The sequence below is a fragment of the Equus asinus genome, chromosome 11 (assembly GCF_041296235.1).
Source record: "Equus asinus isolate D_3611 breed Donkey chromosome 11, EquAss-T2T_v2, whole genome shotgun sequence".
Lineage (NCBI taxonomy): Eukaryota > Metazoa > Chordata > Mammalia > Perissodactyla > Equidae > Equus > Equus asinus.
Window position 1 is genome coordinate 71,957,767 of NC_091800.1, and position 25,012 is coordinate 71,982,778.

Here is a 25,012-nt window from a genome sequence, read left to right on the forward strand (position 1 = left end):
CTTCAAAAGCTGACTGTATTCATTTGTCAATTATCGGGCTCCTGACTGCTACCCGGAGTGGAACTATTTTTGGAAAGTTCTAACTCAGCAAAAATGCTACTCAGGTAGGTATCAGAAGACCAAAATAAATACTCAGAGCGCTTCCCAGAAGTTACATGGAGTGACAAGTGAAGGGTGTTTGAGGTGGGATCCAGAACTCCAGCCCAGGAGTCAGTCTGCCTGTGAAGCACACACTGCTGACAGCCTCCACCTGAGAGGGAGGCAGCAGCATCTTTCTGAAAGGAGCACAGTCAGCCACAGCTAGACGTCCCAAGTGTGAACCACTCAGCACTGCTACTTCAGAACCACCCTGCTGCGTGGTCCAGTGGGACTGGGAGAGCCAGCTGGAGTGCTGCACACCTGGTGTTGTGCTCTTACACACCTCAACACAACCGCTGAGGGCGGTACTGATGCTTCTGACTAATGGCTGTGGAAGTGGAGGCCCAAAGAGCTTAACGTACTGATGCAGAATCATAGAGGCGGCAAGCAGGTAGAAAGGGATGTAAGTACAGGCAGGCCAAAGTCAGACCGGTTCTCTCAACCATGGGCCACATGGTGCCTCCTGGGCCCCTCCGGGGCACGGCTTTGGGGGAGTCACTTGACTTGCCTGCCCTGTCTGTAAGGAAGAGGGCTGGGTTGATCTCTGGTCTCTTCTGGCTCTGCTCCCGGCTTCTGCATTCCTTCCAGAGCGGTTTATTCCGAAGCAGACAGGATTAAGTTGTTTCCTCGATGTTCTACTGACATGACACTCCATGCCTGTGGAGGGCCAGCTACTCTCCTTCTGTGCCTTCTCTTGAGGCTTGAGGACAGTGGCAGAACGATAAGACGGGCCACAAAGGGCCAGCCGCAAATCCTCTTGGACCAGGCAGGGCTGCCTCCGGAGCTCTGGGGTCACCTCGCCAGCCAGGGGCAGTGAGAGTGCGAAGGCAGCCCCTGAGCGCCCAGCAGCTGGACGGAGCTCCTGCGGGCGCTGCCATCGCGCGCACGACCCAGCCCAGCTTCAAGCCCACCGCCAGCGCCCAGCCTGGGAACACGAGGACCGAGGCTTCCCAACAGGCGGGCAGGTCGAGCGCTGCGTTCCTTCTCGAAACTTCCGAGTCCGGGCACCTCGGAACCTCCGCCTGCGCGCCCTGGGAGCGCGGAGACCCCCTCGGCACAGGAGGGAGACCTGGCGCCCCGCGACTTCCCCGGAGCCCGCGAGCACCGGCTCCACCGACCCCCAGTCGCTTCCCGCCGCGGTGACGTGTCCCTGCCGCGCGCCCCTGCGCCCTCCCGGGTGCCAGCCCTCCCGGCTCCGAGAGCCGCCGGCGACAGCGGAGACCCGCGTCGCAGCCCGTCCCGGCGCTCCCTCTGCCGCGCCCCGACCGCGCAGCCCCCGCGCCTGGGGGTCCCCTCTGCTCCCCGGCGACCCCGCCCTCCCGGGCCCGCGAGCCTACCCATGCTGGCAGCTCCGAGGGCTCCGTGCGACCGCGAGCGACGAGGCCCGGCGGGAGGGCTTCTTTTGAAGGTGCTGCTCCTACGACTTTGTTTCCAGGCTCTGCCCAGCTACCTGCGTCTCTGGAGGTGTGCAGGCGGGGCGCCCGGCTCCACCCTTGGAGGCGGTGGAACAGCAGGGAGCAGAGGTTAGCGCCCCTTGAGCCCCAGCAGGAGGACACCTGTCCGGACCCGCGCCGGGCCTCCGCGGTCTCGCCCCAGGCCCTCGGGGGCCGCCTAGGGGCACAGCCGCCCGCGACAGGAGCGGCGGGGCCCGGGACGCCCCGGCGTGAGCGCGCATCTGAGCCACGACAGGGCTGGTGAAAAGGCAGGTTCCCAGGCCTCACCCCGGCTTTCCTGACTCAGTAGGTCGGGAGTGAGGCCCGAGAATGGGCATTTCTAACAGGTTCTAAGGTGATGCTGCTGCTGCTGCTCCGGGGACCCCACTTTGGAAACCGCTGAACTGGGAACACACGACTTCTGTGTGGGGAAGCAAACCTGGGTGAAACTGGTTAGTTTTATGTGTGCGTGTGCATGCGTGTGTGGCTTTACCTGAAGTGTGAACCATGGAAAGCGTTTCTGGAGGACTCTACCTTACGTTTCTTTACAGACAACAAGAACAAAAATAATAAGATAGCAATTATCTCCAGATCATTTTTCTGTTCCTTATCTGACTTAGGGGAGAAGGGGTTGTGCTCTGCAAACCCTGAGAGGTACATTAAAACGGGAAATGAAGGCGAGTTTCTATTCTCTTTTTTTAAACCGTGATAAAATTTACCATCTTAACCGTTTTGTGTACATTCAGTGGCATGAAGTACAGTCACACTGTTGTGCATCCATCACCACCATCCACCTCCAGGACTTTTTCATCTTCCTAGACTAAAACTCTGGACCCACTAAACACTAACTCCCCATTCCCCGCTCCCCCAACCCCTGGCAACCACCCTTCTCCTTTCTGTCTCTACGAATTGACTCTCTAGGAGCATCATATAGGTGGAATCATGGTATTTGTCCTTTTGTGTCTGCTTCTCTCCCTTGTTATAATGCGTCAAGGTCCATCCATGTTGGAGCATATGTCAGAATTTCCTTCAAGGGTGAATGATAGTCCATTATACGTACACACCACATTTCGTTTGTCCATTCATCTGTCTCTATTGTCTTTTGAGTCTTAGCAACGCCCCCAGCCACGCAGACTGGAAGACTGTGGTGTGTGGGGGAGAAACCAAGGCAGATGCTCCCCAGAGGCACTGAATCGGCCCTTCTTGGACTTTCCTCATTGTGCACAAGGAAGAGAAACCTCTTCGGGTCGTGGCTTAATTGATACACGCAGGGTAGCAGCTGATGTACATAAAGGTGGAGGGGCTGCAAGTAAAGGAATGCATCAGGTAGAAAAACGCAGCATTGACTGAAGGAAAGAAAACTCGCTCTGAAAGGGCTGGAAGCCTGTCCGTGGTTGTTATCAGCCATCAGATAAGCCAGGGGTAGAAAGGTGAAGCTTGTGAGAGTTAATTTTGGTCAAAGTTTTCTCTGCGGGGTGGTATTTCTGTTGTTGAGCTCGTGAACCTTGGAATCCTGGGCCACTGTAAATGCTCCCCTGTTCTGGGCCAGTGGTTCTCAGTGTGGGGTCCCCTGGCCAGCAGCATCAGCATCACCTAGGAACTTGTGACAGACGTAGATTCTTGGGCTCCAGATCCACTGAACCAGACATGGCAGATAGGGCGCAGCTGACTTCTTAGTAGATGTGAGGCAAACGCTATTTCTCCATGTGCTTCTTTAATCCTTCATTCAGCCATTATTTATTTACCACCTCCAAGTGCAAACTGCTGTGCTTGTGACAGGCCTTGGGCAAACAGCCCTGCATTCAGCGCTTACATTCTTTACCTTCTAAGCTTGACCAGAAGGGGCAAGTTACTGGAGATGGAGAAGCATAAATGAAGAACAAAAACTGAGAGGGTAGAAGAGACAAGCTCTGCTGATCCTGAGTAGATCAGCCAAGACCTAGAACCCACTAGAATTCCACGATTGGACTGGACTTGGAGGCCAGGCGTTTCTTACCGGGGATGCTCCTTGGCATGTGGCATATACAGGGGAATAAGACTTTGGACTTCTGTGTTCTCCACCCTGTCTCAAGGGAGAGTAACACTGTGTCAGCCCCTATTTAACTTCCTGCCCCTCAGCCTTCCATGTCTGGGTTTCCTGGGGCTGGCATAACAAATTCCCACAAACTTGGTGAATAAAAAAAATCTATTCTCTCACAGCTCTGGAGGCCAGAAATCTGAAATCAAGGTGTTGACACTGCACTCCCTCTGAAGGCCTTAGGGGAGACTCCTTCCTGGCCTCTTCCAACTTCTGGTGGCTCCAGGCATTCCTTGGCTTGTGGCAGCGTCTCTCCAGCCTCTGCTTCCGTCTTCACATCGCCTTCTCTGTGTCTTCTCTCTTTCTCCTTTCCTATTAGAGCACTTGTCACTGGATTTAGGGCCCACCCTGATCCAGGGGGATCTCATCTCAAGATGCTTAACTTAGTTCCACCTGCAAAGACCTTTTTCCAAATAAGGTCACATTCACAGGTTCCAGGTGGACGTGTCTTTACTAGGGGACACCATTGATCCCACTACACTTCCCAAAGGGCCCCAGGTCTAGAATTTGAAGGGAAGAATTGGCAAGATGCTCCAGGATAAATAGAACTGTTGCTTGGCCTCAGAGGATGGCCCTTATGAAATCTCCTGGGGGAGAAATGAATGTCAGTGGTAGCGATAAGATCAGCACAGAATGGTTGTAGTGAGAGTCATTCAGACCTAGACCCTTCATTATTTTCTACTTACTGAGGCACTTAAATGGTACAAAGGCTTCATAGAAGTCTGTTCTAGTAAGAAGGCTGCCTTGAAAAGGTGGCTGGTGGACCTTTCAGTGTAACAGAGTGTCATTTTCTCCAGCTCTGTCCCTCAGATCTTGGCTGGAAAGACCTTTAAATTCCATCTCAGAGGAAAATTGACTAGAAGTTTTCCTCTAAAGCAACTAGAACGGCAATGAAGATGTTGATAGTCAAGGGGCGGACTTTAGGAATAAATAACAAAAGTGGGTCCCACAGCTATGTATTTGAGAAGAGAGAGAGATTCTGAGAAATGGCAAGGCATGGGGGAAGGAGGAATTTGAGGTATAAAGATATACTAAGGATCATTTGGAAAACAGGTGCCTGGAGAAGAGAACCAGAAGCCAGCTCAAATTCTTTCAAAGATACTTGTTGGATTCCCAGCCCAGCCCATTTCTGCTGGACCCGCGTGCCATCTGCCTGCTGCTGAGAACCTGTTCTGCAGAAGCCCCTGCTGGGCAAAGTGGGGAATACATACAATGTGTAAGAAATGTATAAGAACCACATACAAACTATAAGAAGAGGATTTCCTCTTCTTTAGCACACCTCTCTTTAGAATGGTCCAAAATGACTTTCACTGTATGTATTTATATCTGACCAAGCGAGTGACAGACCCACACTTCAGGGTGTGGGTGCCTTGGTGGTGAGGGCACAGCCTGGAGCAGGGGTGGGCAGCAGCGTGGACACGCACGCTTTCGGCAGTGTCTCAGCACAGGGTTGGGAGGTGGACTCACAGTGTCGGTTACATGAATTAGAAAGAAAGACCAAGGACAACACCACCACAGAATGTTTCCTGAGCATCTTCCATGGTCAGGGAGCTGCACATTCACATGATTTCAAGAGCCACACAGTTGATTCGAGAGAATTGCTGGCTCAATGGCGTCACCCTGTGTGACCTTGGGCAAGTCACCTTCCCTCGCTGGGTCTCATTTTTTTCTCTTGTCAAATGAGAGACTTGCCCTCTAAAACTGGGTTTATTTTCTTCACAAAGGTTCCAAAGCAGAAGCCAATTGTGGTATCAGGTTTATTGTGGGGCAGAGAGATTATTGTCACTGTTGGAAGGTAGTTGTTTATGATCTGAATCCTTATCAAAAAAGCTCGTGGTGTCTTGTCCTTGTCTGTATCCCCAGCTGTAAGGACAGTGTCTGGTGCTTAGTAAATGCTCAACAAATATTTGTTGTGTGACTGATGGACTCATTCTTATAATGATGTGAGTCAATCTCTTACTACAGTAAAAAATCTATGTATGTATTTTTAAAATATATGTGTGTGCGTATATATATATACAGTTTATGAGATGTACCCACTCTAAATAAGAATTTTTTTTCTTTAATAAAAACCTTGCAAGATGAACTTCAACAACAGCCATAACAGCAGCAGCCCATGGTATTTGGAGTCAGGGGTGGGGGTGGCTCACAGGCCTGGATTAGATGCCACCTGGATTGACAGGATTCTCTGGAATCTTGGATTAGTGTGGGGGAGAAGGCAGGGGTGGGGATCCAGCATGTCTGGGTTGATTGAGCTCCAGAGGGAATTAAATAGTTTGCGAATTCTTCAACATGGTGTCTGGAGAGATTCCGGTCCCTGTGGTCATGTTACTCCTTTTTTTTTGGTAACAGCTTTATTGAGATATAATTCACATACCATACAATTCACCCATTTAAAGTATACAATTCAATAGTTTTTAGTATATTGACAAAATTGGGGAGCCATCACATCAATTTTAGAACGTTTTCATTATCTCTGAAAAGAAACTCCATACCCATTAGCAGTCATCCTCCTCCCACTGCCCTAGGCAACCACTACTCTGCTTTCTGTCTCTATAGATTTGCTTATTCTGGACATTTCATGTAAATGGAATCATACAAAGTGGTCCTTTGTGTCTGGCTTCTTTCACTTAGCACAATGTCCTCATGTTCATCCATGTTGTAGCGTGTGCCAGAATGTCCTTGCTTCTTATTGCTGAATAGTATTCCAGTGTATGGATCTACCACATTTTGTTTATCCACTCCTCATTTGATGGACATTTGGGTTCTTTCCACTTTTTTGCAATTATGGAATTTTGCTGATGTGAAAATTTGTGTACGAGTTTTTATGTGGACATATGTTTTCATTTATTTTTTGTATATACCTCGGGGTAGAATTGCTGGGTCATATGGTAACTCTATATTCAGTTACTTGAGGAATTGCCAGACTGATATTCCAAACAGCTGCACTGTTTTACTCCCTCGCCAGCAGTGTATGAGTGATCCAGTTTCTCTGCATCCTCACCAACACTTGTTCTTATCTGTCTTTTTGATTACGGCCATCCTAGTGGGTGTGAAGTGATGTTACTTAATATTGTAACATATCTTTACATGTTTGAATGTATTTACATAAAATTTTAACACCTTTAATATTAGTGGAAGCATTGTAAATATTTCTTCAGCCTGTTTTCTTTAGAGTAAAGCAGGCACCTCCAGTTTCCCCCAACTGCAATGAGAGTGTGGTCATCGCCGTGGGCAGCGTTGCTGCTGGGTTATGGCCTTACGGGGGCGGGGGAAGGTCAGGAAGCGGAAGGCGCAGGGAGAGGGCGGTCGTGGGGGTGGAGAAGGCAGCGTCCCAGGTTTACAGATGAAGGATAAAGAATGGACAGATCGTTATACTTTGAACAAAAGGTCTATTTTAGGATAATCTATGAAATGTTGATGAACCGACTGCTCTTTCTGAATTACTGTCCTCCCACAAATGCCTCTTGTTCCTTAGCTATTGAGGTCTTCGTATGCTCCGTCTCCATCAAAATCTACTCTCAGGAAGGAATCTGGTAACTCACCTACACTGTGAAATAAATGCCTGGTGAGCCTTCGAGTTACTTTTTCTGAGAATATGCATTTTAACAGAGGGGGAAAAAGTCACCGATTTAAACAAAACAAAGGAAACTCTAGTTGTGAAATTGGGAGAAGGGAAGGAGTTTTTAAAAGCAAGAGTGAGTTACCGGCATTTAGGCAATTCCGCCATGTGGGCCACCTCCTACACACAAGACTGGCTTGCCCCATGACATTGGGTGGAGTGGCCTAGGGGTGCTAGTCATAGTTTCTCCATGGCTTCCCCTTCCTTCCTCACAATATGGCCTGGCTTCCTGGCTGCTGAGCAGAAAGCCATAGGAAATCGGGACAGGGGCATAACCCGGGGGAGACATGGACATATAACACAAAACTGGTGCTCTCAGGTAGCCCAGCAAAGAGAGAAAATGGGGGAGGCTTATGTAGGGGTGCTAAATAGTCTAACCTCTGTCATCCCCCCAGGGGCACACCACTGTCTTACTTCAAATTAAGAAAGAAACCAACAACAACAAAAAATCAAATTACTCTTGATATAAAAACATATCACTTTTTTGGGGGGAAATAAAGGCCATCAAATAATTCTCCACCTCCATATGTTGAGAGACCAGATAACATAATTAAATAACATATTTGTCATCCTCAAATAAAGTTCACCTTCCTTAGGTGCTTGGAAGGGAACCAAAAAAGTTCCACATGACAGTGGCACAAGGAATTGTAGACATTGCCCACCCAGATCAGCTGTAGATGCTGGAAGCTTTTCACTGTCTGGAAGCTCACTGCTTCGGAAAGTATACGAAACATGTATTTTGGAAAAATTTCTTCCAATTAATTAATATAAAATCCCCAGGACATACCAAAATAAAGAAGGAAGCAGAGATCCTTTTAATTTCCCATCTGTTGTCTTCACTACTCTTTAAAAAAATTAAAAAACAACTCATTAGTAGTAGCTTTCAGAAATTATTCCAAACTGCCAGGCATAAAAATGATATTGGTTTTATGTGCCAATAATATTACAACTTATTTATCATCTCCTATAAGAAATACAGACACAAATGCCCGATATATTCACTTCAGGTTTAATTACACAAAAGCAGAATTTGTTAAAGTGCCTTTATCTAATGACCTGCTTTAGTCAATGACTACAAATTTAAAATAATATAAGAGATGGAATCTTGGGAATTTACTGTGAATAAATATATACTTTTTGACATCTGATTTACTCATATATAATTATTCAATTTTATTTTCTAGAATCAATGAAGACACATCATCTCTCCAAATGCCGTGGATGGCACAGATTTAGAAAATTCAGGTATTTCCATGACACATCACTTTATTTATCTTTCAAATTTTCTATCACTCAAATCTATATTACTGACAAGAAGAAAGGATAGATAATGTTTTTGAGGTAGTGTTAGTTTCCCATTGCTGCTGTAACAAATTATCACAAACATAGTGGCTTAAAATGACAGAAATTTATTACAATTCTGGAGATCAGAAGTCCAAAAAGGGTTTTACGAGGCTATAATCCAGATGCTGGCAAAGCTGAGTTCCTTCTGGAGGCTCTAGGGAAGAACCCATTTCCTTCCCTTTTCCAGCTTTTAGAGGTTGCCTGCATTTCTTGTCGTGTGGCTCTCTCCTCCATCTTCAAAGCCAGCAGCATAGCATCTGCGAGTCTCTTTATCTTTCTCTGACCTCTGCTACCCTGGTCTCATCTCCTTCTCTGACTCTGATCCTCCTGCCTACCTCTTACAAGGGCCTTTGTGATTGCTCTGGCCCTACTTGGATAATCCAGGATAATCTTCCCATCCTAATATCCTTGACTTAATCACATCTGCAAAGTCCTTTTGCCATTTAAGGTAAGATATTCACTCAGATTCTGGGGATTTGGACATGGACATCTTTACGCAGGTGGAGGGCATTTTGCTGTCCACCATGGGCAGTAAGGAGGCGAGAATATTGGCTTATACCATGGTGGCTGAGAAGCCCAGATCATTTCTTAATGTCGGTTAAAGGTCATGATATATTTAACTAAATACTGCTAGCAGGAGATAATGTTTTCTTAGAGGGAATCAGTATGGCACACAAGATAAAGGAGTATTTTTGGAGAGCATCAAGCCCATTCCTCAAGTTCACAATTAATGCATGAAACAAACAAACAAATGAAAAACCAAGCAAATATGTAAAAAATCCTGAGCATTGACTGTCCTAAATGTATAAAAGTCCTAAATGTATCTAAGCCTTCAAACGTGGAATACCAATGCACTTCATTACTTTCCTCCTGTGGTTAGAAAGAGTATGCATCTTACTAAGAAAGAGGTAATGGGGAAACTGGGAAATCTTTAAATATTATGATCTGAATATTTACACAGTAGAGCCTTTGTTGTTGTTAAAGCCGATACCTAGCCACCCTAAAAACCCTTTGGGAATGTTAAGAAGTTGATAGCCGATAGAGATGAGCAACCAAAGGATATTGCATCTAGTCTCAAAATCTAATCTCCCCAAGACACTCATTACAAATGGAAAAAAGTAACTTCACAGTAGGGAAACCCAACAGATACCACCCTGACCAAGTGACCAAAGTCAGCATCACCCAGAAGAAGGCAGGTCAACATCATGGACCCCTGATGCAAGGCACTGAGAGGGGCACAACATCACTTCTATAGAATTCTTGCCAAAACTGCGTAACCTGATTGTGAGAAAACATCATACAAACCCAAAATGAGTGACATGCTACACAATAACTGACCCATATGTTTCAAAATGTGAAAGTTATGAAAAACAAGGAAGACTGACGAACTGTCACAGATTGAAGAAGACTGAAGACATATGACAACTAAATGCAATGTGGGATCCTGGAGCAGAAAAAGGATGTGAGTGGAAGAATCATTCAAATTCAAGTAAGGTGTGTAGTGTTAGTTAATAGCGTGGTGTCATTGTTAATTTCCTGGAGTTCATCATCGTACGGTGCTCACGGAAGACGTTAACACCAGGGGAAGCCAGGGTAAGAGGAGACACTAACTTTCCGTATTATTTTTGCTTTTTCTGTAAGTATAAATTTATTTTAAAACAAACGATATTTTGAAGATATGACATCTAAATTATATATTTTTTGATAGATGGTGGCAATTTAAAATTTTTCATACAATAAAATAAATTTTATATACATTTGTAATATAAATTTTGGTCACATAGATGAAACATTTGGATATATGTTTTATTTATTGAAATCATTTACAAATGCTAAGAGTTAAATTTTATGTTAATGATACAAAAAATTATCCCTAGACTTTTTTTTATTGTGGTAAAAAACACACGACATAAAGTACACCATGCTAATCATTTTTAAGTGTGTAGTACAATAGTGTTAACTACATACACCTTGTTGTGTAACAGATCTCCAGAACTTTTTCTTCTTGCAAAACTGAAACTCTATGCTCATTAAACAACTCCGTTTTTCCCCTCCCCCAGCTCCCGGCAACCACCATTCTTTCTTGTGGAGACACCACATTTTCTTTACCCATTCATCTGTCGATGGACATTTAGGTTGCTTCCGTCTCTAGGCTATTGTGAATAATGCTGTAATGAACACGGGTGTGCCAATATCTCTTTGAGATCCTGTTTTCAATTCCTTTGGAAATATACCCAGAAGTGGGATTGCTGGATCATACCGTAATTCTACTTTTAACTTTTTGAGGAAACTCCATACTGTTTTCCATAGCCCCTCAACTTTTTTAGTAACAGTTTTACTGAGATACAGTAATTTACATACCATGCAATTCTAAAGTATGCCCTTCAATTGTTTTTAGTGTATTCACAGAGTTGTGCAACTATTACCACAATCAATCTTAGAACATTTTCATCAGCCCTGAAAGAAACCCGGAACACGTTAGCAGTCATTCCTCAATTCTGCCATCTCCCCCCTAGCCCTAGGCAACCACCAATCTACGTGCCATCTCTATGAATTTGTCTATTCTGGATGTTCCATATAAATAGAATCATACAATATGTGGTTACTCTGGCTTCTTTCACGGTAATCATTTTTAGTCATTTACGTTTTAGTTCTGTTGGTAATTAACCTCCATAATTCTAAATAATATGATTATATATTTCACAACGTATTAACTCTAAACGATAGTTATAGACTCCCTAACATGAAAAATGAGAATTTAGCTAACTTTTAATACCCCTCTTAAAATAGTTCCTTCTTCTTATCAATTTCAGAAAGCTCTTTAATTGGCTACCTCAATAATTTTAAGTAATATTTGTAATTATTTACTTCTATTAGATAGTATTTGCTTACTTCCCATAGATAGGATATCAGGCCTCTGTCTTACGTTTTTTTTTTCTTTTACCTGATCTGTCCTCTCTCATCTCCCAAAGTCTGACTGCTGTCATTGTATTTTTACGTAGTCCAGGCACCATTTAATTCTGTTCTGTAATAGTCTTCTGTGAATGGCCTACAGGTTGATTATATAAGTCAAAATCCAATAAATAGCAATATCCTATTAGAATTCTAAATGTTCACTGCAGAGCCAAACAATAGAATCTGGTTACATTTTCTTGGTACCCTTTCTGATTACATATACTCATGGTTACAGTGTACATTTCTGTGCCACAACAAGGAGAATGTTCCAATTGTCAGTGTCAAGTGGATTTCTTTTCCAATGCTCCAGCAATCATTCCATCTGAGGCATGTTTTTGTTTGCTTTACACAACAGTTGTAGTGCTTTTTTCTTTTTTTATAATTGCCTTTATTTTTTTCTTACTGAGAGAATAAATATATGCTCTCACCTTATTCCGGAGGTTATCCACCCCTTCAAGTTATCTATTACACGGAATCCGCCTCTTCCAGAAGACTCACTCTTACATCTTGTTCCCATCAGAGTTGGTTGCCTCATGGGCCTGGGGCACAACCGTTATCCTGAGACTTCCCTCTCCTGCTCTCCCAGTCAGGATTTCTGCTATTGGATCCCATGACTGACGGACTGATGGACTGACGGACTGACTGACTTCCTCCCTACCTCCCTCCGTCTCTCCCTCCTTCTCTTCTTCCCTTCCTTCCTTCTTAGGAGCATGTTGTCAGAAAGGGTGCTTGGCGAACAAATTTTTGCGTGCCTGAAAATATTTTGCTCTTACAGCTGAATAAAATTCTTCGTTGGAATTCACTTTCTCTCAGAGTTGTGAAGATATCGCCCCCTGTCTTCTAGCATCCGCGTTGCTGGTGAGTTTAACACCAGACTATTTATTTTTCCACTCTAGGGTCTTTCCCCTCTGGAAACTAAGTTTTTACTCCTCTCATGAGAATATGTCAGATGCGGGTCTTTTATTCATTTTCCTGAGTATTTTCAATTTGGAGGCGTCTTGAGCTCTGGGAAGCTTTCTTCCATCATGTCTTCATAATTTCCTCCCCTCCATCTCCTTGGCTCTCCTTTTCTCAAAAACTAGTAGTCAGATGTTGACCTCCTGGACTGATCCTGTCTATCTTTTCTTTTATGTCACATTTTCTGTCTCCTGGCATTATGGGAGATTTCTTTGTTTTTCATCTCTTGATTTTTTATTTAGCAAAAAATATTTTTAATTTCTAACAGCTCTTTAATTTATTTAAAGATAGAACATCTCCTTGAACGTCTCTGAGGATACAAACTGAAGTTTCAAAACAAAATCCCCTTTCCCATCCCTAAACCTCCTCAGGCCCTCCAGGCCCTCCATGGCCTCGTTTGTGCTCCCGGGGCCTCCTCTTCTCAGTTGCTGAATTTCCTCCTCAGTTCTTTATATATTCTGAATACAAGTCCTTTATTAGAGATATGATTTGCAAATATTTCCTCCTAGTCCGTTGCTTGTCTTTTAATTCTCTTAATGGGGTCTTTTTAAACTCAAAAGTTTTAAATTTTGATGAAGTCACTTCAATTTTTTTACAGATAGTGCTTTATTCATCATAGCTATTCTTAGCTGTTCATAGCTTTTCTTATCTTTTTCCTCTTCCAAAATCACAAAAATTTGCTGTTACGCTTTCTTCTGTAAGTTTTGTGTAGTTCCTATATTTAGGTCAATGATCCATTTTGAGTAATTTTTAGTGTATGGTGTGAGGTAGAGGTCAAAGTTCATTTTTTGCGTATGGATTTCCAATTGTCCCAATACCCATTGTTGGGAAGATTATTGTTTTCCCCATTAAAGTGATGTGGAACTTTTGTCAAAGATCAATTGACCATAAATATAAAGGGCTCTTTCTGGACTTTCTCTCCTGTTCCATTGATGTATATGTCTGCTCTTACACTAATACCACACCTTTTTGATTACTGTAGCTTTACAGTACATTTTGAAATCTGGTGGTGTAAGTCCTCCAACTTTTTTCTTTATTTTCAAGATTGTTTTGACTATCCCAGGTCCTTTGTATTTGCAAATAAATTTTAGGGTCAGCTGAAAGAGGGAGGGAGGAGGGGTGCAGAGGACGGGGACAGACAGGGCAGGGGGAGGGAACTAATTGGCAAACGTATCATTATAAATACCAATAACATAATTTTTACATATCAGATTATCTTAAGACCACATGTTTTTCTGTTGCCTTTATGTTTTATGTTTCATGTGATATAAAATCTATTATTCATATTAAATTCTACAAGTAGCTACAGATAGATAAAGACCTGCCATACTCAGTATTGTTCTCTAATATCTGCTCAGACTATATTGTGTACATTTATTTCTTGAAAAAAGAAAAGCCAGGGTGAACGGTGTGACCCTAACAAGGTACGAAGCACTCACAATGGCAGGATGAATCAGCTTCCTCAGGCACAAATCTCCACACCATCAGGGAGAAAACTATGTGCAGAGAAGGAAGCAAGTTCAGCAGAAGCAAGGTTGTAGATGAGAAATGCGATAGGCAGGGTTATTTTGTTACAACGTTCACCACACACATTTCTCTCTAATGATTATATAAGCCCCACAATCACAAAATTATTTACAAAATACATTTATGGAAAGGTGTTCTTTATAAAAACTATGTTGTTCCAAAATACCAATGTGCTTTAAAGAATGATTTGAAGCTTTTCTTTGCGACGAGGAGCTATCAAGGATAGCTTCATATGGCTACAGAAAACTATTTTGATCCTCTTGTTCTGCTACACGTGGTCCATGGGCGGTGTGGACAGGAGGAGAGGAGACAGGATAATTGTTAATTGGGTTTTTCAGTCTCCTTCAGGCCTTTAAATAGTTTCCTTTAACTCTCTGTATGTGAAAAAACCACTATTACAGTCTTCCTTTTCTACCTTAAGAGCAAGGTTGTGTTTTGTTTTTCTTTGTTTTTGTTTTTGAAGCAGTAAGTTAATTACCACAAACTTGGTGGCTTAAAACACCGGGAAAGTTCTCTCACAGATGCGGGGCCAGTGCTGTGGAGCTAGAGAACTGAGTTGGACTGGTGCTTTTTCGAAGTTGGAGATGTTACTGACATTTCCAGATCCCAAAATATTTAGTATGTAAATGTATTGGTAATCTGGACGGTTGTTTGTCAAAAGCTCGTGTTTACACATTTGCGTGTGTGTGTGTGTGTGTGTATTCCATTTAGGACGGGCTACATAATTTGTGCATTTGGGCCTGGTACAAAATAAAAATGCAGGGCTCCTTGCTCAGAAAGCAGGACGAAACTCCTGTAGAAAGTACTGAAATATATAGCTTCTCTGTCCTCCATGGTTTCTCTTGACTCGTCAGACTGTTTATTTGCTATTTAATGTGATTTTAAGTAAAGAAAATATTTAAATTATTACCATAAATTTTACCATTCATCTTTATATTATGTGATGTCAGTTTTAAATGCAAAACACATGCATTTAATTCATGTGAAATCTCCAAAATTACACTGTGGAAACGCTGCACGACACTAACTCAACTGTTTTTATTTCACTTCGTGCTACACTCACATTCCGCCGACACCCTCAGCCTTTGGCCCACTGATGAGCAAGGATGTCTGAAAGGAGGAGGAACCATGGGTTGCTCTACTTTTCTCTTTCCTTCTCTGTCATCATTTTCCGTATGTCATTGGCTAAAACAGGGAATTAACACAAGCGTAAGAAAGGATATGACAGAGTTCCTTGGTTGTGTTTCTTAGAACGCCATTGCTTTTTTTCCACATTGGAAGCAGGTTCTGGCTGGAAAGAAAAGCATGGCCTCTTGGGGCTGTCAGTCCCTGCTTACTTCGTCCTAGACATAACTCCTTACACCTTGTTCTCACACTGGGTCTGAACTCCCACACATCACGGGTCTGCTGGTATTCCGTGCTCATGGGCCACTGTGAACGCGACATGCCAATGGGGCAGCAAGGAGTGGCGGCAGATGATACATAATGGTGTGTCTCCACCGCTCACGCTCATGCTCCAGTGTCCCGTTGGACTTCACTTACAAAACACAAAGGCAAAGATAAAATTATTAAGAATTTCAAGATGGTGACAGCAGAGCATTAAATGAAGTACAGGGCCCTCCTGTGCTTGTGGCCCTGGGTGACTGCACAGGTCGCATGCCCATAAAGCTGGCTTTGGCTTTTTTGCCTTCATGAAGAATAATAAATATTTAAGGATTCCATGATTCCATTTAAGTTCTTTTACACCCACCCAGGCCCAACCTTTACTAATATCGCTTTTGGTAATACACTGGAAGTACCTCAAGTTCTAGAGGCAGACATACTTGATTTGGGATCTCAGGTTTGTTGCTTACTTTGTGTGTAATTGGGCAAGTTACTTAACCTTTAGTGACAAATATAAAAATGCAGATGACACTTAACTCATGGTGTTGTTGTGGGGATTAAGGGCATAATATATAAAATTTCTAGTCCTAGGAGTCCCATAAAAGAAGGAAGTACCCAAAAATGGGAACAATTTTTATTAGTAAGAGAGACAATGCTTTGCATAAGCAAACCTATGACCTGCTCCCTCAGAGTTCTTCCTGACGAAACACACTGTCCCAAAAATGGCATGGGATGCACAGACCTGAAAACCCAGGAATGATTCCAGCTCGATCAAGCAATAGGTGCGTGAACTTGGGTGCGTCACCTTCCCTTTTCATGCATGGGTTCCCTATCTGTGAAAGAGTGATGCTGTTACCCATCCCATCAAATTACAGAGGGGTGTAACTGAGGCAGTATACACAAAGCGCTGTGTAAAATACCATCCAACACTCATCTCTAGAGGACCGCCACGTTTGTGGAGTTGGGAATGGGTGAGGACCATTTAAAGGAAGTTAGAATTACAAGAGGAACTTTGCCCATTTTTTAATTTTCGATCTTTTTGCATCGCTTTCTTTTAGATGAATCTCTTGCAAATAGCACAGAGCTGAGATTTGCTTTGTGAGCCAGTCTGAAATTCTTTTACTTAATAGGCAAGTTAATCTCGTTGACTGATGTTTGATTTTAGTTCTATTATTTTATTTTATATTTTATGTTTTCATAGTTTTAAAAAAACTTTCATTATGTGGTAATTTTCTTTGCATTTTTAACAATTTTATTGAGATAGAATTACGTAACATAAAATTCACTCATTCTAAGTGTACAGTTCAATGAATTTTAGTTGGGTGTGTGTTGGGGGTCTTAGTTTTTCCTGATATTTAGTGAGGAAGATTTGTATTTTTGCACAGCTGGTTAGTTTATAATTATAATCTTATATAATACCCTTACTTGTCTATTTCTTTAGGTTTTATCATCGTTCTCTAGGATGTGAAATAACATTAAAATGTCTCTCTTCATCTTGTATCCGTCTCCTCTCCCAGCCGCCCAGTTTAACAGTGTTCTCTTTCTGTATTTGTATGGAAACGTATGCTTATACTTCTGTTACTTGATTGGGCACCTTTCAGGGACATTTCTGACTCCCAGCGACTGTAGGTGAGGCAATCAACGAGCCTTGCTCTCCACCCCCACCCCTCTTTCACTGACAAATTTTACCAGTTGTGTCCTCTCTGGCTTCTCAAGGCACAAAACCTTTACAGTCTGATCTGTCACTTTTGTCTCACATTTGTTTTAGTCTCAATTTTATTTTTAAATATATTTAGCGCTCATTATTGGTGCCTTTGCCATAATTTCCCAGTTATCTTTTGGCGAATACATTTCTTTCATTCAAAGTCCCTGAAGGGTTCCTGGGAACAATATTCCCTAAAAAATATTCTACCAGCAAGACGAATTGTGTCGCTTCAGTGGGGACAATATGAAACCATAAAGCATACTTTCTTTTTCAACGTGCGAGTCTGTGACTAGACAAGAAAAACAGCTTCCATTTACTTACTGTGTTACTGATCTCTGAAAACAAGGTTTTCTGGAACAAACATTAGAGTGTTGTATTGCTTTGGGGGTTCTACTCTCTGAGTATCCTACAGACAAGGAACCAGGCCCAACAGTGGAGCAGAAACTCGAAGAATAAGTTGACTGATTTTATTGAGCTGATAAATCCAGAGGAAAAAGGCAATTCGCTGTACAGAAGTTTTCTTATCTGTAAAACAGACCAAATAATGCTCATTTCCCATCGTCCAGGAGACTGTGTCCTAAGATGCTAATGTGTGGCTGTCAGTGAGGACGAAGCAGGTCTGCAGAGATTAGATATGCGTTCACTGCCCCCTGCCCAAGTCTATTTAGTAAATGATGTTTGTTCTCTGAAGTATTGTGGAGGAAATTCTCTTCCCAATCGTATAAACTGTTTCTCTAAACCTAGTAACCGAGAAGAGCTAACGTCCTTTCTGAAGATAAGAGAAAGTTACTCCCATGTTATCAGCAAAATCAAGTGGACATTTTTCTCTTGGATATCTTTTTTCACCTTTTTGAACATAAAAGTAATACATTTTCACTATAAAATTTTCTTGAAAAGTATATAGGAAAAAATCTAGAGAGAAACACAAAAATTTGTATGCAAATGTTTATAGCAGCATCATTCACAATAGCCAAAAGTGAAACAACCCAAATGTCCATCACCTGATGAAGGATAAACAAAATGTGACCTATCCATACAATGGAATATTATTGTATTGTACATAGGAATGCACTTCATAAAAAGGAATGAAGTACTGATACACGCTACAACATGGATGGACCTTGAAAACAGGATGCTAAATGAATGAAGCCAGACACAAAAGACCACATATTATATGAATCCATTTATATAAATGTCCAGAATAGGCAAATCCATAGAGACAGACAGGAGATCAATAGCTGCCAGGAGCAGGGAGGAGAGGGTGTGGGGAGCGACAGTCAATGGGTACAGAGTCTCTTTTGGAGTGATGGAAATGTTCTGGAATTATATAAAGGTGATAGTTGCACAATGAATATACTAAATAAGCATGTTAAAGGCTTTAATATTAATAAGGGACGGCCTCTCTTTTCTTGCTTTATCTCCTTAGCAGCCCATGAGCCACTGCTGTTTGTACTGGCACAGCGGACTTGGAGTTTAGGTCCTGACTGCCAGCAAACCGCTGTACCCTTTGACCTCCTTTTCCTGCTGCATAGCTCACGGTGACGGGTGAAGAATAACAAGATGCGCCCTTGGGCCAGGTGCCTTAGCAGCACAGTGACAGGCAGAAGTGTGGCAACAGTCCCTGACTGAAACGGAATGCCAACCCTCGGGATCCTGCTTACGAATGTTCAAGGAAGGGCAGCTGAGAGCAGGCAGACAGCTCAGGGGTCAGATCCAAATCCTTGCTAACACCTGAGCTCTTGGCCAGTCATGGAGATTATCATCCCGGATGTGGTGTGTTGTGGGCGCAGATGGAGCAATAAAGGCTTCAAGCTGATGACTTTCAGATAGGAGAACATTCTGAAGCAATTCTGAGGCCTGAGAGGGGCCGGTGGAGCAGACCAGCTCTGCCATCTCACTGCTTTCCCTGGCCACCCTCTGAGCGCTGGCAGTGACGCTGGGAGAGTTGCCCTTAGGGAGCTTCATTCTCTTGGGCTTCAACTTCTGTGTCCTGAATGTCTTTGTCTCTTTTGTACATGTTTGAAATTCTCCGTAATAAAAATGTAAAAGAAATAAATAGATCAGCATCAAGCGTAGGCTCCAAAGGAAGAGAAGGCTTTGCCTTTATGTTTTTACTTTCAGGCTTTCTGCCTGTGTACCAGCTGCCTGATCTGTACCCTGGGCCTGGAGCCTAAAGGATCATTAGTGATGGCTCTAACTCTCAAAACAGCATGATGGTTGTGAGCGTGGGCTCTGGAGCCAAGCACATAGCTTCAAACACCAGCTCCGCCGTTTCCTAGGGTGTGACCTTGTACCAGTCAGTCATCCTTTCTTCTCAGTTGTTTCATCTGTGAAGTGGGGGAAATAGTTCCACTTCGGGGCTTGTTGGGCAGATTAAAGAAGCTGATATTTGGAGAGCACTTAGAACAGTGCCTGCTGCATGGTAAGTGCTAAATACGTGTCAGTGTTGCCCTCTGTATTCATTCTTTCACTTGTTCTTCAGATCCAGCTCAGTGCTGGGAGAGCTGACTGAACGAGAGTTAAAGAAGCAGCACAAAGCACTATGTGGTGCTACTTCTGCTTAGGGGGTGTGGGTCGTGCCCCAAAGGAGGCAACAGCTAACCAGCACCCCCATCATAGAAGAATGGCCCACAAAGAGGGCTGTGGTGGGGCCAGGGCATTTCAGGCCAATGTTACTTCCTGCACAAAGGTGCAGAAGCCTGCGAGGTCAGGGCGGGGTGAAGCGACGGTGAAGAGCTCATCAGGTCACAGTGGGGACAAGGAGGAATTCCATGGGTTCCCACGATGTTTCTGAAACTGCATCCTCAGGGCAGTTCTGGGCCAGGACAGAAAGCGACATATCCCAAGAGCCTACTATGTGCCAGGTCCTGCACATGCATTGTTGGATCCTTGCAACAACTCTCTGAGGATGGCAGGGCCAGAGAGCATGAGCCACTTGCCCAAAGTCATGTCACTAGTGAGTGGTTGAGGTGATATTTGAATACACAAGCCTATGTGATTACAAAGGTCTCTGGAAAGCTGACTAGCTTTTACCAGATCCTTCACAGCCCCAGGAAAGTGAAAATATAGCAGTGTTTTATAAAGCCCCATTTCCTTACACATCCCTCATTTTTGTATGGCAGTGTCACGAACGGGGCTGAGAGAGGCTTCTGGTGACGAGTACTCTGACCAAGCATATGCTGAGTTTCAGATTCTAAACCATTTCCAAGTAGAGTTGTCAAGTAGACAGGTAGACAGGGAGTCTAGGGTTTAGAGACGTCTGTGCTGGAGACATAAATGTGGAAGTCACCATATAGATGATGGAAGTCACCATATAGATGATGGAAGTCACCACACAGATGATGGAAGGCACCACAGAGATGAAGGAACTCACCACATAGATGATGGAAGTCACCACATAGATGAAGGAAGGACCACACAGATGATGGAAGTCACCACATAGATGATGGAAGTCACTGCATAGATGATGGAAGTCACCACACAGATGATGGAAGTCACCATATAGATGATGGAAATCATCATACAGAGGATGGAATCGCTACATAGATGAAGGAAGTCACCACATAGATGATGAAAGTCACCACATGGATGATAGAAGTTGCCACACAGGTGATGGAAGTCATCATATAGATGGTGGAAGTCACCATAGTCAGCATGTATAGGAGATCAGTCAAGATCACCAAGGGAGTGTGTAAAGCCAAACAAAAGAAGTGACGTGTTGAGCCCGAGGGCACCCTGAAAAGGGGAAGGTGGGGAGCAGCAAAGGCACCTGAGAAGGAGGGACCATGAGGTAGGAGGAAGGCAGAAGAAGACTGTGTCCTGGAAGCCAAGTGAAGATGGCGAGTCAAGGAGTGACCGTTGTATCCAATGCTGCTGGTGGTCAAGCAAGATGATGACCGAGGGTTGACCACAGGACTTGGCAACATGAAAGGCATGGGAGGACTTGAAAAGAGCAGTTTCGGTGGTAACCTGAACCTCGGGCCTAAAGCATCCCTTATGATAGCTCTGACTTGGCAGAAGAGCATGGTGGTTAGGAGCATCTCCATGGAGCTTTGCAAAAGGACTCAGATTCTGCCAGAGAAGAGTAGACCTGGGGTCAGAACTGGGGCACCTTCCCAAGAGGGCCCCCAGGACCAGACAGGCTTAGATTCTTGGGTGCTTTTGCTGGGACTTAGGGTCTTTTGCCCATTGCACCCATTGCTCCTGTCCTAGGGCGAACTCTCCTAGACAGGTACAGCCTTGGTGGTGCTGTGGAGATGAAGGGACCTATGACCTGCACTGTGCCCACCCCCTGCCCTCCACTGGGCTGAGGGAGACATTTCCTCTGGGGCAATGGTCTCCAAGAGGTCCAGGCAGTGACCGCAGAGGAGTGCATGGAGGCCCAGGAGGGGCAACTGCCATGCGGACAACTCAGGAGGATGGGAGCCCAGATCCCCTCTTTCCAGCAGAAACTAAAACCAGGTGACCCTCAAAAGAGACTGGAGGAAGGAGGTTGGCTCCTGGGCTCCACAGAAAGGGGGGTCTACACCAGCAACAGGGCAAAGCAGTTAGGACCTTTGGCACCTCCCCCCACACCATGTCCTAGGATGGAGCAACCCTAGGGGCTACATGCCTGTCCCTCAGTCACAGAGGATTTCTCATCTCTGCTCAGATCTAAAGTGACTTCTCTTACTGCCTCCAATGAGCCCTCCCCTCGCGCTGGTACACTTAGCATCACACGTGAGAAGGAGAGTCACAGGCTGACCCAATACACACAGAGACCCATGATCACATTGTCTCTGAGTGGGATTTTTAAACAACATGTGTTAGTTTGCATGACTCTCCTGTTGGTGGGATTTCAAACAGTGAAATGAGAAAGGGCAAGAACCTGCAGGAGGCACAGCAGACTTTTTTTAACGGAGTGGGATGGCGATGAGGGGCCCCTTCTCAAACCCCGCTCTGCCTCCAGGTCAATTTTCACTGAGGAGATGGGAATATACGCCGAAGGAATTTATAATGGCATGAAACAAGGTTTCCCACTAGACAGGGGGCTCTCACAATTTGCCAGACAGAGCCCATTTTGGAGCGGGAATTGGTTGAACTGGGTGCCCGGGACAAGATGTCCATGCCCCAGCCCTGTGGAGGAAGCTGCTGCCTCAAGGCTCCTCAGGTGAGACGAGGCGAAGTTGGGACCAGGTTAGACTGCCCAGTTTTGTTTTAAAGGAAATGAGCTCCAAGCCCAGGAAAGGTTGATGAGCTGGTATTTCTAGGTGTTCCTACACAGTGCTTACCCAGAGCCAAAACGTCTAAGGTTGAGGCAAGCCAAAATCTATGGGTCAAGAAGCGCTGAGAGATTCAAAAGACACAGTGAAAACTCTGGAACGAAGTCAAGTGAAATGTTGATGGCAGTTATCTGGAAAGGATCAGGGCAGGGAGCCCTACGGATATTTTGATTCTCATTTATATTTTTCAGTATTTTATCCATTTTCTACTGGGAGCAAGCATTGCTTTCATAATTAGGACAAAAAGAATAAATGCTATTTTTATAAAGAGAGGAGAAAAAAAGTTTATTGGATTTGCCTAAAGCATGTGATTTTTGACTAGGAAGAGATTACAATGATAAATCTACTCTAAGCTAAACAAATCTAAAAAGTCTAAAATGTCTAGAAAGGTAGGAAATTTGAGTTTAGCACCTGAGTGGATTCTGTTCTTCATGTTCAGAATCTGCACATTGAAATAAAACTATCATTTTAAATATTGTATAATGATTTACTTTAAAAGAGTCCAACAGGTGAAACAGCAATACCTTAAACTTTACAGTTTTCTTTCTCCTACCTCTGAAAGTGTTCCACTTTTTCTCTTGGCCACCAGGATGCTCAAAGTTAAATTTTGGGCTTAGTCCATGTTGTATAGTTTAATATACAACCATCTCCTCCCTCCATCCCTTAATTTTCATTATTTTATGCTTGCATTTTATTTAATATGTCTTTATAATAAGCTGCCTACGATTCTTTTGGGGAGTGGGTGGTGGCATAATAACAATGAATAATCTTATTTGAGAGGAGACCTCTGTGAAGTCAAGAGAAACAGGGATTTATCTCTTTTACAGACGCTGAAGCTGCTGCTCAGAGATGGTGATGTGACTCTGCACTTGATCCACTTGAACCAGAAGCCAATTATTCAGATTCTTCATCCAGAGCTTCTTTCACTGTGCCAAGTGAAGTAGTCGAGCATTAGGGAGGCTCTCTCTGACCACTTGTCACGGATGGTGACAGGAAGGGCCCTATTGCGCCCCCTCCTCGTCACTCCCCATCTGGAAAAGCGGAAAGTAGCTGACCAGGCGACATGCCCACATTGCTGTTCATCCTCGCCTAGGAAGCATGCAGCTAAGAACCAGTCAAACAAGACTGCCAAAACCAATGGTGACAATCAGTATTTCCTAATCTTGGTTTCAGAGCAAGGGTTAGTTCCTCCCTATGCTGCCCTCAGCTGCCCTCATTTCTGTCCTGGTTTGGTGACATTTTGTTCAAACTGTTGTCCCTTTGAGGTTCGTGAGTCTCTCCACAGGTCCCTGGGGAAGCTTTGCCATCTTCCCTCATTCCCGGGAATCTTGCTGTATTAGCTTCCTAGGGCTGCCACAACAAAGTAGCACAGGCAGGGGCTTAAACAACAGAAATTGATTGTCCCACAGTTCTAGAGGCTAGAATTCTGAGGTCAAGATGTCAGCAGGATTGGTTCCTTCTGAAGCCCCTCTCCTGGGCTTGTAGTAAGCATTCTTCTCCCTGTGTCCTCACATCCTCTTCCCTTAGTGCATGTCTGCATCTAAATTTCCTCTTCTTACAAGGACACCCATCTTACTGGATTAGCGCCCACCCTAATGACCTCATTTTAACTTGATCACGTCTGTAAAAGCCCTATCTCCAAATAAGGTCACATTTTGAGGTGCTGGGGGTTAGGACTTCAACATATGAAATTCGGGGGGACATAATTCAGCCCATTCTGCTTGCCTTCCATCTCCTGGTTTGGGCAACAGCCTCTGCAGAGGCCCACATTGCTAGATGGCCCAGGGCATCCAGGCCAGCCAGGGCGTGCCCACTCCTCTTGAGCCAGAAGTTGACTGGGCTCCTGGGTCAGACAAATCTTAACCAGAATGCCTGCTCCCCCATTTACCATGTGACCTTTAGTAATTTCCTCCAAATCTCTGAGGTTTGGTTTCCTCTTATGAAACCACCTCCTACCTAACAGGTCTCTTACGAGGATGTCTATAAAGAGCTGCCACCTGGGAGGAGCTCGATGAGAAGAGGCTACAGCTGATACTTAAGCAAATTGCCACCTTTTGCAAGGAGACACCAGGCTATTTCTACCTTGGAGCTGACGGCTCAGTCACACCTAGAACAAAGTTTGCTGGGCATAGTCTTTGGGCCTCCTCATTGAATGACACATCCTCCTCCACCAAGAATCTTTCAGAGCTCAGCTCAATGTTTTGTGTCCAAAGTAAGAAAAAAGTTCTTTCTCAACTTCTCTTGGGCCTGGTGACTTCAACCTCCTAATGGCGGGTTTGGGCCTGGATTCAGGGGCGACCCTGCTCCAGTCTCTCAGGCTTAGCAATTCAGCCTCATTTCTTTGCTGTGGTTCCCTCTACAAAGCACAGATCATAGGTGTGATGGTTGATTTCATGCGTCAACTTGATCAGGCCATAGGGTGCCCAGATATTTGGTCAAACTGAGCCTGCAGAGCTTGGGACTTTCTACTTTCCACAGTTGTGCGAGCCAGTTCCTTAAAATAAATCTGTGTGTATAAACACACACACACACACACACACACACGTCCTATTGGTTCTGTTTCTCTGGAGAACCTGACTAATATAATAGATAAATTCCAGGTGACTACCA

The 25,012-nt window shown here is 44.2% G+C and overlaps 1 protein-coding gene and 1 long non-coding RNA gene across 2 annotated transcripts in view; one reads left to right on the plus strand and one right to left on the minus strand.

Moving 5' to 3' along the window:
- Positions 1–1,822, minus strand: part of SLC15A1 (solute carrier family 15 member 1) — a 45,912-nt gene extending 44,090 nt beyond the window's left edge. The window contains exon 1 of the mRNA XM_070520092.1: positions 1,476–1,822. Within this exon, the coding sequence (XP_070376193.1) occupies positions 1,476–1,479 (4 nt within the window). The 5' untranslated portion in view covers positions 1,480–1,822. The remainder of the gene's footprint in view (positions 1–1,475) is intronic.
- On the plus strand, positions 1,815–24,640 carry LOC139046515 (uncharacterized). The gene is made up of 3 exons (XR_011506637.1): positions 1,815–2,023; positions 8,455–8,515; positions 23,230–24,640. It is a non-coding gene; the product is annotated as an uncharacterized lncRNA (long non-coding RNA).
- Positions 24,641–25,012: the final 372 nt, after the last annotated feature.